General features: G+C 54.0%; 1 protein-coding gene across 5 annotated transcripts in view; it reads left to right on the forward strand.

Annotated features, from left to right (window-relative positions):
- STK40 (serine/threonine kinase 40) overlaps positions 1–18150 on the forward strand; it is a 37431-nt gene that overhangs the window by 7661 nt on the left and 11620 nt on the right. For 2 of the 5 annotated variants that reach the window (XM_067011392.1, XM_059047132.2), the window contains 6 exons: positions 1747–1877; positions 10245–10364; positions 12552–12637; positions 12952–13095; positions 15189–15416; positions 16208–16260. In XM_067011392.1, coding sequence (XP_066867493.1) covers positions 10253–10364; positions 12552–12637; positions 12952–13095; positions 15189–15416; positions 16208–16260 — 623 coding nt within the window. In that variant the 5' untranslated portion in view covers positions 1747–1877; positions 10245–10252. The remainder of the gene's footprint in view (positions 1–1746; positions 1878–10244; positions 10365–12551; positions 12638–12951; positions 13096–15188; positions 15417–16207; positions 16261–18150) is intronic. The other 3 variants (XR_010836208.1, XM_059047123.2, XM_059047210.2) reach the window with 2 other exon arrangements.

Here is an 18150-nt window from a genome sequence, read left to right on the forward strand (position 1 = left end):
TCTCAACCCACTCCTGAGCAGAGTATGTGTCAGGGGTGGCTCGTGGCTGGCCTCAGCAACTCGGAGCAGGTGAGGCCTCGTGTGGGTCCACTTGTCTGAACCGGCCCACTGAGGGCCACTCTGATGGCAAAGCCTGCTGTCTGCCTCTGTTATCTTGCCCACCAAGCAGCCATAGCCAGCAGCATTCAGTAAAACTGCAGAAAGTGAACTGTATTGTTCATTCGCAAGGCTGTGAAATTTAATTGAATTTCATTTTTGATAGAGGCAGTTAAAGAAAGGCAGTTTGCTGGCCCCAATCCAAATTACCTTTCTCAAGGGATGATTGTAGTGACTTTTGCTGTTTAAAACGCTATAAAGAAAGAGAATCCCATGAACCTGGCCCTGGCCCGGGCTTTCCCCTCTGTTGCTGTGGAAATCTGAGATGGAAGGAAGGAAACGCAACATTTACCTAGTGCCTCCCACACGCTGGCTCCCCGCAATCCTCAGGGAACCCTGGGCAGGTACAACACTGTCCCTGTCCTCTGGGTGAGGACCCCATGGAGCAGAGAAACACATGTCCAGGACACAAAGGTGCTCTCAGACTCAGCCAGCCCTTCTTTAGTCACTTGCTGCTTTCTCCTTGCCTGACTTGGGCCATCTTGGGTGTCAAGAACCTGAATTCGGGACTTCCCTGGTGGTCCAGTGGCTAACGTTCCATGCTCCCAATGCAGGGGGCCCAGCTTCGATCCCTGGTCAGGGAACTAGATCCCACAAGCCGCAACTAAAGTTACCGCATACCACAACTTAAAAAAAAAAAAAAAAATCCCGAGTGCTGCAACTAAGACCCGGTGCAACCAAATAAATAAGTAAATATTAAAAACAAAAAGAACCTGAATTCCACAAGGGACCTGTGGCGGGCCTTGTTCCCACTGAGCAAAGCAATAACAGAGCAATAACTGATGGTTTGAGCTGAGGAGGGGTCCCCTTTGTTGCAGGGCAGGCTGGCGTGACAGGGGAGGGCTGTCAGTGACTCAGTCTCCTGTCACTGCATATGGCAGAAGGCCCGCCCCACAGAGCTGAGGGACCACCGGGAAGGTCTCCCAGCCAGGGTATTGGCCGCTTCCCCCGGCTGCTTCTCTAAATAGGAGATACCAGGGCAGCACAGCCTGAGAAAGAGCTATTAAGTCTGTCCCTTCCTCTTCCAACACCCACACACAGTGACGGATTATTTGTTGTCACATCAGCTGCTTCTGGAGGCCCTTGGGAGGGGTGAGCTAGTGGCAGGGCTGGCGATGCTGCCCTGGATTCTCTCTGGTGGCTCTCAGAAAAGCTGCTGCTGAAGCCCTTTACCTCGTCCCAGGGACTGGTTTCTTACTCTGTTTATCTTTTCCCCAGAGGGGCCTCCAGGTCCACCTCTGTGTGCACAGCCCTGGAGCCTCTTCTCCCAGGATCACTCCAGGATACATCCTCCCAGCCTGGGGCCTTCAGGCCCACTCCCCTCCCCGTCTCTCCCCTCAGCCTTCATGGAGGCCACGGAGGAGCCCAGTGGGGCTTGCTCAGGGCAGGGGGTGAAGAGGGACATCACTGATTATGTAATCTCCTTGTGTGTGAATCTTGCCTTCTGGAGGAGACTAGAGTTGGACCTCCGAGCTCTAGATGGGTCTGGTGCGGATGTGCTGAGGGGGAGCAGGCTGGCCACTGGGCCCTCAGTCTGGCTGCCCCTCCCACTTCCCACTGGGCTGAGTCACTTCCTCTCTGGCGCTGCAGGTACTCTCCCACACACCCAGCACAGCAGCCTTCCGGGGGTGAGGTTCACCCCGTGCAAGAGAGGAGCTCCGGTTACTAGCAGCCAGTTCACCTGTCACCCCCAAGGCAAGCGTTTAGAGAAGGATGTGATGGTATGTATTCCTGACAAATTGGAGCTATACATATCCTGCATTTTTAAATGAACAAAATCATCACTCTGTTTTGGAACAGTGGAGATGACAGCACGTGCGTGAATCTTTGTCATCAGGGAGTCCTGGCTAAAGCTGAGGGTTTACTAATCCACCTCCCCATCCCCCCAGCATCCATCCTGAGCACGGAAGCATATGGCTTCCAGTGGGTTCCTAGGGAGATTGCTTGTGGCCTTCAGGCTCCCAGGGAGAGGGTCCATGCCTGCTTCAGGGATGGCTGTCATTCAGACTCAAAGGAAAAGCTCTTAAACAGAGCCCCCTTCTAGCCAGCCAGAAGAGAACAGGCCACAGGTAGCCTCCTCTGGCCCAGTCAGCTGGGCTAGGGCCTCTAGGCTTTGGTTTGTCAGCAAACCAAAAAAGGGGGGAAATCTTTATAAAGTTGTGAGAATTAAAGAAAATCTAGGAAACACTAAGAATGAACGGTTCCTGGCAAGCAGTAGGTATCCATCAAATGCTAGTTTAAAAGGTATGCACCTGGAGAGACTTGTCACCAGGGAGGTTACCTCAGCAAGGAGTGGGGAACGCTCACCTTTCATCCAGTAGAGACCTCGAGACACCCCTCTTTTACAGATGATGAAACTGAGGCCCACGGAGAGTAAATGACTCTCACAGAGGGTAGGTGACTAGTTCAGGGTCATAAAGCTAGTAAATGATGGAAGCTGAAGTTTGAACCCAGGCCTGCCTGACCCCAGAATCCATCTTGCGCTCCCAACTGGCATTTGGGTAACTGGTCCATGGTTTGAAACACCTAGTTCCATGGGCTGCCAAATTTCTCTTGGTTCCCTGGGTTCACTTTGTGAATGAAGAGCAAAGCCTGTAGGGAAGCTGGGCCACTAGTAGCAGCACATACATGTGAGTATTGAGGTACAATGAGGGTGGCTCCCCGAGTGCTTGGGTCAGGGAGGGTTGGGGGACACTGCCTTGTGGTCTGGTGGGAGGGGGTCTCAGTAACGCAGCCTCTGCGGCTCCACAGATCGTCTTGGCTGCATCGTGTGTTGAGATTTCACACCTCCAGTCCCGTTGTTTCTTTCCAGGTGTAGCCAGCTAAATGCATAGCTGGGCCAGAAGGTCTGAGGGAAACGAGTGGTAGGAATTTTTCTGACCACAGCAGAAGGACCTTCACACCGCAAACCTCGCGTGGCCCCCAGGAGCTGTCCCTGGTGTGAGGGGCAGGCCAGGCTGTCGCTCCCACGCTCCCACACTGTGCTGCAGGAAAGCAGATTTTTTTTGCTGGACTCAGCAGAAAGGGGGCTGGTCTGTCACTTCGCCAGTGAGGGGTTGGTCCGAGGCTGCAGGCATGCTGCGAATGGGTTTCATTCCTCGGGGAGGTTGCCCTCCAGCAGCCAACACTGTCTAAGCACAACCCCTGGCTATCAGCCCAGAACCGCCCCGCCCCGGGCATCCAGGCATTTCTGACCTGGGACTTTTCCTGGATAGACTATTCCCAGCACCACTGCAGCCCAGTTACCTACAGCTGTGACCCCGTCTCCCTGGTCTTGGAGTCTGGCTCCTGTCACAAGCTGGTGGACCATCCGTACTTTCTTCTGGGTCCCAATCCAGCGCCTGGCTTCTCGTTGGGTCCTCTCTGTCCCCTGCGTCAATGTGGGCTTTAGTGCCTTCTGGGTGCATAGCAGACAGTTCTACACTCTCTGTTTTCTCATTCAGCAGTTTGCCAGGCACTGGGTGGGTGCAGGGAAGCGGAGATGAACTGGGGTTGCTCAGCCTGTAGAGTGGTGGGGACAGGGGAGTCAGACAATGGTTATGGCATGGTAGGAGTGGACAGAGTGTGCTCTGGGAGCCAGAGGAGAAAAAGACCTGCTGCAGAAGGTGACACCAGTGAGGACTGAGGGAGAAGGACCAGCCAGCCAGGGAGAGGAGGTCAGGGCAAGCGTGTTTATGGCACACTCAGGGAACTGTGAGTCATTTGGTGTGGCTGGATTTATGGGGCATATAAGGGCAGTGAAGCTGGATAGGTAGCCTGGGTCTGGCCAGGCTCACTGAGGAGTTTGGGTTTCTTCTTAAAGACCACAGGAAGCATTGGAGGACCCCCACAGCAGAGACAGATGGAGATAACTGCAGGCCCAGGTCTCCAAACAGAGGAGAAAGAGTAGCCTGCTGGCATCTGTTTGTCCAGCCCCAGTTCCACAGGCAACTGAGGTGGGGGTCTTCTGATGGAGTTGCTCCTGCATTCTTCCTGACCAGCCTGGTGAAGAGCAGTGCCCCACCATCTTGCAGCGCGTGCAGAGAGAAACCCTGTGAAGAAGATGTGCTATAGAAAGACGCCACCAGGTGGCAGACCTGGAGATTGCACAGAGACCTCATTTCTTTTTCCCCCCATTCCTTTAGCACAGTGTTCAGCCTGGAGAAAGGGGGACATTCAAAACTGAACTCCTGTTCACGCCAGGTTGGCTCCGCCCAACAAGTATGAGATTCCAAATTCTGCCACTGTGAGCTGTGTACCCACAAAAAAATCCCTTTGAACCTGTAAATCTGGACAACAGATTCCTCCAGGGTCTTGGGAGCTGTTCCAGCAGGTTGCACTTTCTCTTCTGTCTCCGGGCACCTGAGAGTAAATTGCAAACATCATGACCCTTCACCTCTAAGCATTTTAGCATCTATCACCTAAGAACAAGGACATTCTCCTGTATAAGCACAATGCAGTTTTCAAATTCAGGAAATTTAACATCGTATTATCTAATATACAGTCCATATTCAGATTCTGCCAATTGTCCACTCGTGTTCTGTATAACTTCTTCCTCCCAGGATCACCCATTTCATTTACTCATCCCATGTTCAATCTCCTTTAAGTGAGACTAGTTCTTCAGCCTTTCTTCAACTCTCTGACATTGATGTTTTTGAAGCATACAGGCCTGTTCTGTCGAATGTCCCTTAATTTTAGTTTGTCTCATGATCAGATTGAGGTTATGCATTTTTGGCAAAAAAACAAATAAATAACTGAAATGAGGTTGTATCATATCAGGAGTAACATGATGTTAGTTCTGTTGTTAGTGATATAACTTTGATTATTTGGTTAAGGTTACAGCTTGTTGTTTTTTCTTCTTAATTGAGGTATATTTACACATGGTGAATTTCACAGGTCCTTTAACAGTTCAGTCATTTTGACAAATGCACATACCCAGAGTTATATCCTTTGATAGTAGAAGTTTTACAGCCCAGTATGTGTGCTCTGTCCCCCTCCCACAATCCTCTGCAAGAGATCGTGGACTAGAGGCCCTAGGTCTTAGTTGTAGACTCCTCGCTGCCCCCCAGCTTGGTCATGATGCAGGACCTATTTGGTACGGCCCCATCATCCTTGACCGTCCCTTCCTGCGCCTCGAGTTGATAGTTGCCAGCTGGTGCTCCAGCCTCTGCTCCCCCATAAACCAGTGAACAGAACAAGAGGATGAGATGCTGTGTACCTCTGCCTGCAAGAACAGGCCCTCCCTTTGACCCGCAAAACAACTGTACTCTGCCCTCTACTATAGAATTATACCTGGTACTGCCCAGCACCCCTCTTCCTCCTCAGCAGCTCAGCCAACCCCCAGGCCTCCTGTCCTCCCCACACCCAGTGGAACATGTCACTCAGGCTGGCCATCAGGCCACCCACCCCCACCCCCACCCCCACCCCACCTGTAGTCTCAGGCCAGCAGACAGATGGCAGCTTCAAGGTCTCTTAAGCCTTTAGTCTGGGTACCGTCCTTCTGCCCCCACCCCAAGTCAGTGCCTAACTATCCCTTTCTCCTTGGGCAGGAAGAAAAATTCGAAGCTACTGTGTTTAGGCTAATAAAAGCACAATTTATCAAATGCATATGACATGCCAGTAGGTACTCTTGCTAACCCTTTTTTTGCATGGGTTATCTCACTTAATCCTTAGACCAACCTTGTAAGGTGGATGCTGTACTCTGGGTTGTGTAGGTACAGAATAAGTATGTCATCTGAGATCTCATCATTGTTAAGTGATGGTATGGTGCTGGGCTTGCAACCAGGTTTGGCTCACTCCAGAGCCCTTGCTCTGACTCTGAGCTTCCCAGCCAGAATGGGTTATGTAGGTCAAGATGGTGATCCCTTTAGCCCAAGAGTGACTGGGCTAAGCAGAGGACAGCTGGTGTCCCCAGGCCTTTCACCCCCAAGTGCTGTACAGATGTTTCTGTCTGTACTGTGGCATGAGAAAGACTGAGACGCATTGCTCTGACCACATTGTTCTGCTGCCTGAGTGTCCTGTGGACAGAGACCCCTTTCTACCTCCCTCCTGGGGCCTGGTGCAGGTCTGGCCACACAGACCCTTAACTCATGCATGGCAAATAGGACTGAGGCCAGGGATGGGTGGGAGCATCTGTGCTCATTTCCACGTGCCAGGTGGGCTGGACAGAGGGGCAAGGTCCCTGCCTTCAGTAGACACTACCAGAGATAAAGTCCAGAAGACAGAGGCCTACACAGCTCAGGACCTTTTTACTTGTTTTGTTTTCACAGAGCCAGGAAACATGGGGGTGGGGATAGGGACTGCTGACAGGGACAGCTTGAATCCTGACACCATCGGCTCAGCCTGACCCTGCAGTGTAGACAAGTCCTTAGGCTCCTAGCAGGCATTAGAAGCTGCTGACAAACCGTGGCTACCAGCTGGGGTGTCATCACACACATACACAGAAGTAGCGCACCGGGCCAGGGTCCGCTGCTTGCTCCTTGCGGGGACCGCCCTTGCACTCTTCCTGCACTTGTTCGGTTTGCAAGGTCACCATCTCTCCAGGAACTCCGAGGTTGCAACAAGAAGCCTACAGCGAGAATGAGTGCAGAACTCTTTGCGCGTGTGTGCAGGCCCCGTGCCGCCCCTCGTGTTTGGGGGCTGGTGGCTCACGCTGGCTCTGCGCTTGTGAGTGTCCGCCGTCTGGGCCCACGCGTCTCCTCCTGTCTGGAGGCCTGTGGGCATATGCTTCTGGGTGCGAGTAATGGGCCCCTCCTTGCCTTGACCAGGCTTCAGACTGAGCCAGGAACGCCTCAGTACCCTCTCTCTTTGCAGCCCACCTCCTTTGAGGGTTGGTGGTATGTCTACCATATTGAACCATGCCCTGCTATAGGGTGCCCTGCCTGGCTCTGCCCTGCCCAGCTGTCCTGTACCCTGTCACACTACAGCACTGGACTGGGCACGATGGGCCTTAGAACCTTATGTGGTGCTGATGGCCCAGCCTTCGTTTCCTTCTTGGAAAGCTGGGCTCACATCACCCAGCTGCTTTGGGGCAGGATGACCTTAACAGCAAACTGACAGGGTAGGGCTGGCATCCCCTCCTCTGGGCATGCTGTGATGGCAGACACAGAGCTGAGGCCCACAACTTGCTCCCCAGGTTGGGCCAAGCAAAGGGAATCTCCTGCTTTCAGGGTGGAGGAGCGCAGCCTGCAGGCAGGGATGCCTTCCTCCTGGCCTCACCCCTCACACCCATTGTTGCCTCACTGAGCTTCCGGTTGAATCCAGGTTCTAAAGAAACTGGCGTTGACTTGGGAGGACAGCACATGGAATAGTAGACACATTTAAAGTTCCAGAGACTTCTAAACCAGGCCTGCTGAGTTCCTGGCAAGCTGAGCTGTGGGCCCAGGAGACACCAGGCAGATGGCTCCCCCTTTGCCCGGCTGGGCCAGGGCCCTTCACCCCAGTCTGAGGACCAGCATCTCTGGAGGGGCCTGGCCCCAAGCCCTTCTGAAACCAGGGTAGCCAGAGCTTCCACATCACAGATCTCACTGGGAAGCCAGGATCCCTCAGAGCGGCACCCCTGTGGGAGCATCTTGGGCCATTTGAAGGTGTGTCTCTGGAGGGGGACACATCAGGATGATTGGGAGGACAGGAGGGGCTTGTCTTTGCTCATCCCACCCGCGAGCCCGCAGCAGCTTCCAGTTGCCCAGACCTGCCTCCTCACACTGCTTGCATCGCCCTTACCAGCTCCGGCAGCGTGAAGGGATGTTCGGAAAGGGAAACAGCCTTGCTGCCACTTCGCCTGCCAGCATCTTTTCCCTCTCCCTGCCCATCTGCTCTCATCCTTCTGTCTGCCTACATTTTGGAGCAACTCCCATGCCATTTGCTTGAGTTGAATCCTTAGTGGGGTGGGTGGGGTCAGGCTGAGCCCACTCACTGTCTGTGCTGCAGCTGCTCCCGGCAAACTGCTGTCTAGACCATGCCTGTGCGTGGGCACCTAGGCAGCGTCTGCACAGGTACGGTGACACCACGTGGTGCTCTCCTAGGAACCGGGAAGAGAGAGGAGTCTTAGCGCTCCAGGCAAGGCAGAGAACATCGCCAGAATGGTAATGAAATCAACTCATCTGCCAGGGCAGGGCAGCTGCAGCACAGGGCTGCTGACCCAATAGGAACCATCAGCAACTGGAGGGAAGGCGTCCAGCCATTCATAGAGTATCTGCTGGGCCAGGCATTGGGGGTAATGGTTTTATGTAATTTTTTTTCTTTTTTTCTAGTTCTGAGGGATTTTTAGTCTAGTAGTGGGGAAAAGACATTAAGCATATAAGCACACAAATAAATACATAATCACAAAATATGGAAAGTGCTATGAATGAAAATTACAGGATACCGAGTGAGACTATGACCCGTTGGTGAATTGGCACAGCCTTCCTGAGAGCAACCTGGCAGTGTATGTCACACACCTTTAAAAATGTGTGCCCCAGGGCTTCCCTGGTGGCTCAGTGGTTGAGAGTCCGCCTGCCGATGCAGGGAACACGGGTTCGTGCCCCGGTCCGGGAAGATCCCACGTGTCGTGGAGCGACTGGGCCCGTGAGCCATGGCCGCCGAGCCTGCGCATCCGGAGCCTGTGCTCTGCAACGGGAGAGGCCACAACAGTGAGAGGCCCACGTACCAAAAAAAAAAAAAAAAAAAAATGTGTGCCCCATTTGACCCTGTAGTTCCATTTCTTGGAGTTTATCCTGAGGGAGAGAGGCAAGTATGTCAAGATGTGTGTGCATAACTGCTAATAAAAAATATAAAAAGTGGAAAGAATCTCGATGTCCGTGAATAGGGGTGTGGTCTGATAAATCATGCTATATTCTTACCAAGGAGGCTGTAGCTATTTCAAGTAACGCTACAAAGGAATATTGTCATGCAAGGACGTTGATAATGATTTTTTGTTTTGTTTTTTTACGGCTTTATTGAGATATGTTTCACATACCATAAAATGCACCCTCATAATATATTTTAGGTGGGAGAAAAGGAGGCTTAAAAATGGTATCATAGCGTGGTCTGAATTTTTGTAATAACGAGAACTGTAAGCATACACACACACACAAACAGACACACAGGAAAGTCTGCTTGAATATTAAGATTGTGGGTACCTTGTTTGCTTATTTTTGCATGTCCGTATTTTCTAATGTTTCTGCAGGAAATGCCAATTACTTTTATAAAAAGAAAAAATTATAGAAGCTTAGGGTTCAGTGTTCCCAAGCCCCCTGTGCAAGGGTAAAAGTCTACACTCCTAACGTGGCCATCAGGTCCCCTAGATCTGGCCTTTGCTCCCCTCTGTGGGTCACGTATCACCACTCCCTGTACACTCCAGCGACACAGACTACTTGCAGTTTGTTGCTTACGTGCCGTTTCTTACTATGTACGTTTGCTCACCCAGGCCCCTCTGCCTGGAGTGACCTTGCGTGTTGCCCGGCCCACTCCAGTATCACCTCCTCAGGGAAGTTTTCCCTGAGCCCCTGCAGCCACTCTGGGCCAGAAGCCTCGGGATTGGGCAGCTGGCCTTCCCCGGGCATCCCTATGACCCTCTGCCCTCTGCGTGTGGAGCTCCTCTGTGCACGTGTGTTTCCTCGCCCCACCTCCAGCACACTGCCTTCCCGAGGCGTGAACTGTAGAGAGCTGAAAGGAGCAACTCCTTTTTGTTTTGTTTAAATCCAGGTCTAGAGGTTAACGTCTTCTAGAATCTGGCTCCTGTGTCCCCTTTCCTTTTAGGGGAAAGGGGTATTTGGGGAGAAGGCCTCACTTTGGGAACAGTCGCTCCAGGGCCAGCTGTCTGTCTCAGGGGACCCCAGTTGGCATCTGCACAAAACTCTGTGTCCTTCTCTCTGCATTTGACTGGTCCCTTTGAGGTGGGCCAGCTGCCCACCTCTGTAGCCAGTGCATCAAGCTTGAGCCCCTAATTAATCCCCAGTAAAGGAGCCGTGGTCCTTTGTTATCGAGAACCTTCCATGCTCCTCTGGGAGGGGGAGGAGGTGGCAGGAGGCAGCTGTGTGATGCGTCCTCAAGTCAGACTCGCAGGCTGGGTTAGCGTAAGGAAAGTCGCTGACTTGCTCAGTGAGAAGGCTCTTTTCTGTCTTGTCTAGAGCTGAGAATGAAGCGGAGAGCATCAGACAGAGGAGCTGGGGAAACGTCGGCCAGGGCGAAGGCTCTAGGAAGTGGGATTTCTGGAAATAATGCAAAGAGAGCTGGACCGTTCATCCTGGGTAAGCCTCTGACGGCCGGGTGAGTGGGGTGCCGGGGCAGCACAGTCTGACCTGCAGACACGCAGGGTGCAGCGCCGCGCCCACCCCAGCGTGGGAGCCTGACCAACCCTCGGCCACTTTAAATGGAGTCTGTTGATGAGAGGGGAAGGTCGCTCTACACCAAGAGTTGTTTCTGTTATAGCTGCACCAGCCTTAGATTAGTGTCAGCTGAGAGATAGACTGCCTCTTCCCCCAGAGAATCCTATGTGTGCCCCCAGGACGTCACCCACGGGAAGCAGGCAAGCTGCCTTAGAACCCAAAGGTACATCATCCAAGGCACTTCTTTGACCATTCTTGGAGGGCACAACTAAGTTCACAAAGTGTTTGGTACAGCTGCAAACTTCTTACAAATTTGGCACCGAAATCCTGTAGAACTGGGTGTTTCCAGTGGTCTGGAGGAGCAGCGGGGCCTTTCTGCATGATGTTCAAAGCCCAGCAAGTCTAGACTGCATGTGTAGGGTGGCAGGTGATTTGGGCTCTGAGGACCCCAACTCTTCTAGCAGCCAGAGACTGGGTATGACTTTTGCTTTGGGTCAGCATCTTGGACTTATGAGTACAGGATAGTTCCAGTTCCAGTCACTTAGCAAACAGTTCATGGAGCCTGCCACCTGCTGGGCCTGTGCTATTTGTCAGGGACGCAGCAGTGATTAAGACAGACAAGTTCCTGGGGAGTTTCCTGGTGGTCCAGTGGTTGGGACTCCGCGCTTCCACTTCAGGGGGCGTGGGTTTGATCCCTGGTCAGGGAACTAAAATCCTGCATGCTGCGGGGTGCGGCCAAAAACAAGAATTGGGCATTGGGCAGGACAGTTGGTTGGAGACAAAGGGAGACACACTCTAAAGCTAAAAATAAAGACCATTAAGTTAAAAAAAAAAAAAAAGACAAGTTCCTGCCCTCACAGAACTTAACATTCTAGTTAGAAAAAGAAACCGAGAGTAAACAACACACGAGATCATCATGCGGGTGGGGAGGAGGGGTAAGGGCCTTGAAGGAAGTAAACAAGATGGTGGGAGAGTAAGAAGGGTCTAGAGAGGATGTAGACAAGGAAGGTTCTGTATGAGGAAGTGACAATTGCTCTGACAGCCAAGGATAAGAAGGAGCAGCCATGTGAAAAGCAGGGGAAAAGCATTCCAGACAGAAGGAACAGCAGGTGCAAAGGCCCAGAAGCAGGGAAGGGCTTAACATCTCAGGAATGAAGAGTCCAGCGTAGCTGGAGTATGGTGAGGAGGGGTGGGGAAACGTGATCAGTTGAAAGCTGGACAGGAACCAAATCATGCAAGACCTTGGAGGCCAAAAAAAGGAATTTTGATTGCATATTAAAAGCAGTGGAGGGCTTCCCTGGTGGCGCAGTGGTTGAGAGTCCGCCTGCCAATGCAGGGGACACAGGTTCGAGCCCTGGTCCGGGAAGATCCCACATGCCTCGGAGCAACTAAGCCCGTGTGCCACAACTACTGAGCCTGCGCGTCTGGAGCCTGTGCTCCGCAACAAGAGAGGCCGCGATAGTGAGAGGCCCGCGCACCGCAATGAAGATTGGCCCCCGCTCACCGCAACTAGAGAAAGCCCGCACGCAGCAATGAAGACCCAACACAGCCAAAAATAAATAAATAAATAAATTTATTTTTAAAAAAAAAAAAGCAGTGGAGTGCTGTTAAGGTTTTTTAGCAGTGCATTGACACTATGACATTACCTGATTTATGCTCTGAAAGCTCAGGGTGCTGTCACAGGACATTAAGCCGTGTACATCTCTAAAAGTATAGAAGTTCCCAAAAGCTGATACATCGCCGTATCAGACCGCCAGGGGAACCTGTTAAAGCGACAGTTTCCTGGCTCCTCACCCTGGAGTTGCTGATTCAGAGGGCCCAGGTTGCAGCTGGGATCTCTGTTTTAACACATACTCCTCGGGGATCCCAGCATGCACCCCGTGTTGAGAGCCCCTCTTGAGAAATGTGCCTGTAAAAGCCAGGTGTACTCGGGCAGATGCACACATACTGCTCCAGTTTTGGAGGGGAGACCATGAGTTCAGTGGATGTGAACGTGGTGCCCTCCAGGAGAGAAGATCCAGCCAAAAGCCCACGTGGTGGCCCAGTGCCCCACGGTGCCATGGTAGACAAGGCTCCTGAGAAGTAAGCCAGCGGCTGTCTGTGCCATAGGTCCCCGTCTGGGCAACTCACCAGTGCCAAGCATCGTGCAGTGTTTGGCGAGGAAAGATGGCACGGATGACTTCTATCAGCTGAAGGTAAGTGAGGCACCAGGCGTGGGGGGGCTGGGGACCCCGGGACATCCTACCAGCCCGGCTCCTCCCTCCTCCACCTTCTTCTGCACCACCTGTGAACAAGAGCAGTGCCCTTCTTCCTGGGGAGCTCTGCCTGTGCTTATAGCATTTTGCTGTCACATTGGGAAAGACCGTTTGACTTCGTCCATGCACGTGTGTGGGTGCGTGTGCCAGGGTTGCGTGGGAGGATGTGAAACCCTGCTCCTCCTGTTCTAGTCACTCTGCTTGGAAAAGTAAGGGTTGTGGGGTTTTGTTTTTGCGTGTGTGCCTTCCTAAAGATCCTTACACTCGAGGAGAGGGGCGACCAAGGAATAGAAAGCCAAGAGGAGAGGCAAGGCAAGATGCTGTTGCACACCGAGTACTCCCTGCTCTCCCTCCTCCACACGCAGGATGGGGTGGTTCACCACCACGGGCTCTTCCAGGTGAGTGACACCTCTCCCGTCCCCACCCCAGCTGGCACTGCTGGGGCCACATCACAGGAGCCCCCAGTCTTCCCGCATGCAGAGCAGCGGGACTTCCTGGCGGTGGCCTGGAGGTCGGGCTGGGCCAGCGAGCTCGTGCTCTGATGGTGGCAGCCTAGCGGGAATGCACCCGGTTTGCAGCTTGCAGGCTTTCTTTGAAGAGCCGCTTTTCCGAGAAAAGAGGAAAGTGTGAAGTTATTTAAAGACACGGGCTCTTTCTAGCTGTGTTGTCGGGAATCAGCCAGGCCAGGGTGGAAGGGAGGGCAATGAGGAAGGATGGGCGCCGGGGCACCGTGGATCTCCGCAGCTGCTTTTGGTACCAGTCCTTCTGCCTGCCCAGGCGTTTCAGCTTCTCTGGCAAGGGTCCCTGAACCCCATACTCAGATGTTCCAGGTCCGTTAGGAAGGGTGCTAATTGGCGACTGGTACTCTGAAAAGAGCCCTCCCCGGGGCAGAACTGAAATTGCCTCTCCAGAAATGAAGAACCAGGTTCAGAGTGCTGGAGGGTGGGGGAGGGTTCCTGCTGAGGCCCCTGTGGAGCTTCTGCACCGCCCTCAGCCGGATGCGCTGGCCAGGCCCACTCATGCCTTGGATGGACCTGGCACGCTAGAGGCAGCCTGGTGTCAGGGAGGGCACACAGGTTTTGGAGCGGGCAGTCCTGGATTCAGGTGGTGTGACCTCAAACAAGTCACTTCCTAAGCCTCAGATTCCTCATCTGCAAAACGAGAATAATGATAACCATGCCTACCATGCGTGGTGTTGGGAAGGTGAATGAGAGGGTATAAAGCACCGAGCTGTCCCGGGACATATGTGCTCATCACCGTTGTTATATCAGGCAATAAGAACTCCTTGTCGGCTTGATTTCTTGAGGGAAAATAAGGGGAAAATGCCTCCCAGCCCCACACATAGATCCCACCGAGGTCTTTATTCTTAGATGTGCAATGAGAGACACCTCTGAAACTCAGAGTGTCCCTTAAACATGAAATCAAATCGGGGGTGATTATGATTTCTTAGTATTTCATCTCTGGTAGATTCCAGAGCTTGGCCCTGGTGTATATCATTTTGGATAAGAGAACCGGAGCGATTAGAGGTATTTCTAGAGTCCTCTGTGTGCCGGACACTGTGCTGGGCCTCTGGGGAAGAAAGGATGAGAGGTATGACCTGCTCTTGAGGAGAAATGTGGCATTCAGTCCCCAGGAGTCCCCCAGTCTGCTGGGGCTGGCACCAAGGGCCTCCTCAGGCTGGGAGGATCAAAGTCCTCATGTTGCACCTGTGTTTTCTCTTACTTGAAACACCTTTTCAGCAAGGAAAGTGGGTCCAGAACCACCAACCTTGGGATTGGTAGCGGTGCCCGCTTACCGAGCCCTGGCTTACCGATAGCGAGTCCAGGTGCTTACTAAGCACTTGGCATGGTTGTCTTTTCTCTCAGCAACCTGAGAGGTGGGGGTTGCTGGCTCCCTTTCACACACGAGGTACGCGGGTTGGAGAGCTTAGGGGAGCCGCCCCAGGTCCCGCAGCTAGGACAAGGTGGAGCCAGGGCCTGAACTCAGCCGTCAGGGGCCAGAGCCGTACTCTTAACCACCATTACACAGCTGCCCAGACGTCCTGCGTCCACGTGACAGCAGTTGTCTTGGACACGCACAACACTTAGCTTCCCCCATCTTGGACACTGGAAGGAAGTTTACATCGGTCATTGCCGGAATCCCTGGGAGTGCCAGGAGGGGAGGAAGCCCCGGAGCCCTGAGTGTGCTGCCTGCACACTGAGCTCAGAGGGCCCCTTGGCTTTCAGTGCCCAGCCCTGATCCAAATGCTTAGCAGTAGGATCAAAGCATGAAGTGTGAACCTGAGCTGCTTCAACCTGAGCCACTGGCTGGGCCTGGCACGGGGGAAGCAGGGCAGTGCTGAGCGGCCCATGGGGCCATGCTGCCCAGATCTCAGGCCTCCGCCACTCTCACACATGCAGGCTTGTTCCAGGCTCCAGAAGAGAGCCCCAAGCCCCTGGCCCTGGCCCTGACGGGCCCCCAGCCAAGCCCTGGTCTGCCCCCTTCCTCCCAGGACCGCACCTGTGAAATTGTTGAGGACACAGAAACCAGCCGAATGGTTAAGAAAATGAAGAAGCGCATCTGCCTCGTCCTCGACTGCCTCTGCGCACACGACTTCAGCGACAAGACCGCCGACCTGATCAACCTGCAGCACTACGTCATCAAGGAGAAGAGGCTCAGCGAGCGGGAGACCGTGGTCATCTTCTACGACGTGGTGCGCGTGGTGGAGGCCCTGCACCAGGTGAGGCTCCGCCCCTGCGGCTCCCACCTTCTCTCCACGGAAAGCCACTCTTCTTGCTGCTGCTCAGCAGAAGCAGCTGTGTCCCACCCTCAACCCAGGTGTGCTTTGCAGCGGGGAACATCCAGAAGGAAAGTGGCCAGATGACACACACACCTGAGGACACAGTGCTGCAGGCCTCAGCCCACGGCCCTGGGGAGGTGCGGGCAGCCTAGCAGAGCCCCGCACAGAAATGCCCCAGAAGTCGAGAGGCTAAGTGGGAGATACCCACTGGGTGCAGCCACAGCCTGTCTCTGAGCTTTTCCTAGGGCTGGGGGTGTCGGGAACCCCGAGGCACAGGTTAGGAGAACCTGGGCTTCCTCCAGACACACAGCTTCTGTGGGCCGAGCCTGCAGTACTTGGTCATCAGAACCATGAGAATTCATCTCTGACCCCAGATCTAGGCAGGTGCTTGGGATTTTTTGGTTGCTTTTTTGGTTCTTGGTTTTTTGGTGGGATGTTTGGTAGAGGCAGAGAGAGGAGTGGTTTTCTCCATTGGCTGCTGCCCTAAGGGGAGAAAGAACTGGGGTAAACACCCTGTGTGGGGCAGAGACTGCCTGGGCTCACACGTTACCCAGTTCGTCCGCGTGGTTAACGAGGCCCTAAGTGGTCCGGATCTGTCTGTGGCTTGCCCACAAGGCCCAAGCCTAAAGAGACATGTCTTCCCCAACACCTGGAGAGCCCACCTCTTACAGGCTGGGCCCGACCCTGGCTCTCATCTTCACAGTGCAGACCATGTGCCTGTTGTTTTCCAGAAAAACATTGTGCACAGAGACCTGAAGCTTGGGAACATGGTGCTCAATAAGAGGTAAGCTTCGCTTTTCTTCTTTCGTGATGTAACCTCGGGGTTGGGACAGGCTACGTGCTGCAACTACCCAGAGCCCTGCAGCGTCCCCGTGGGGATTCTGACTCATGGGGCCAGGGGATGGGATGCTTGCTTCTGTCTTTTGCCACATGGGAATATGGTGCTTGCTAAGAAGGGGAGCCTTAAAGGCCACAGAAAGGGAGCTCTGGGAAGGATCTCAGCAGTCCCCCGGGTCCATTCATTTGTCATGCCCAGTGGGTGCACAGTAAATGACTAGAAAAAATAGACCAATAGGTGACAGAATGACAGATGAGCAAAACAAGGCTTTGTCATGGGTCAGGTTCCCAGGAAACGGAGTCTGAGATGTACGTGCAGGAAGTTTACTGAGGCGCGCTCTCGGAGAAGGGGGCAGGATTGGGCTGAGGGAGAAGCTAAACTCTGGGCAGTCACGACGGGGCCTCAGCCTGGAAAGCCAGGTGGCCCTTCAGGTACCCCACATCAAGTCCAGGGGCACATGGCCCTGTATCCCGACTGTGACCAGCCACTGAATGCAGGCTGCTCCCGGGGGCATAGCTTTGGGCAAAGCAGCTTCCTTTGGCTGAGAGGACTTTCCAGGTGCTCCTGGAAAAGGACACAGCTGTGAGTGGTCAGAAGCCGACATTCCCAGCAGCAGGGAGAGAGCACCTCGATATTGGAGGGAATTGGGGTGGCTCATGCCAGCATCCTCGGTGAGCCCGTGGCAGAGGGAGATCACAGGAGGCTCCTGCCTCAGGCTGTCACCCCACTCAGGCAGAGGGTCTGGGCCCCTTCTGAGGGATCTGGGGCAATGGTAGAGGGACGCCAACCATGTAGGGTCCCAGGACCGATGGGAGGAGAACCCACCCTGTGTGTCACCAAGTTCCGAGAAATGCAGGGCCAGGAAGGGCACACCTCCCTCGCCCGCTCTCCCTGAGCCTCTCAGCCTCACCTCTCTCTCACCTCCCGGTGTTAAAGTGGGTCGGCGGGCTTGCAAGTGGCAGGCAGCACACCCCTCATGGCGGAAGTGGTGTGGTGGGGGATTTGTTCCATAACGTGGTTGCCCGCCCTGGAGGGGCCTGGGCCCACTATCCCTGTGAAGTGGCCAGAGCCACACTGGTCGCAGGCAAAGGAGCTCTGGGGAGGGGCACGGGGCACCCGACCCTGCAGTGCCAGCCCGAGATGCCACCGGGAGGATGCGGCTGCCCCTCAGCGCTCGGCACGTCCCCAGCCCCGCCCGGCACTGGTGCTGCAGACAGTCTCCCAGAGCTTTTGCCACCTGGGGGCGACCGGAGGGCAGCCATCACTGTATGAGGGCCAGTGTGCAGAGGACGGAGGGGGCAGAGACTCTGGCCATCTCAGTCAGTTCGTGAAGGATGAGTAAAGATTTGCCTGCTTGAGAAAAGTGAAGTGGTTAAAACCTGGTCCTGTCGTGCTGCACGGGGAGGAGGGAAGGAAACAGGAGTTCCAGGGCTGCTTGAACCCTTGACCAGCCGAGAGAGAGTGAGGAAAGCCAGGGGAGAGTGGGCCCTGGGGTTCAGACCTGGCTCACAGCACAGCACTGCCTCTTAATTACCCTTGAGACCGTGAGCAGTGAGCACTCATTCCTTTGATTATTCACCTGTTGATTAAGCCATTCATGTGTTGAGAAGCTGCTGTGGTACCAAGCACTCCTCTGAGCCTCCGTGTCCTTCTCTGTGAAAGCAGAGATGATCATGCCTTCCTGCAGAGACTGCCCCTCATAAGCTCACCCTGTGCTAGCCAGCCGGGCCGGCAGGGCCTGTATGCTCGCTCCCTCTGGAGATGAGGCCTGCTGTGTGGTGAGTGGCCAGGTCCCGAGACGCCCCGGCCCCAGCTCCGAACTGCACAGGGAGAGGA

This window comes from Kogia breviceps, chromosome 1, assembly GCF_026419965.1.
Source record: "Kogia breviceps isolate mKogBre1 chromosome 1, mKogBre1 haplotype 1, whole genome shotgun sequence".
In the NCBI taxonomy this organism is placed as follows: Eukaryota; Metazoa; Chordata; class Mammalia; order Artiodactyla; family Physeteridae; genus Kogia; species Kogia breviceps.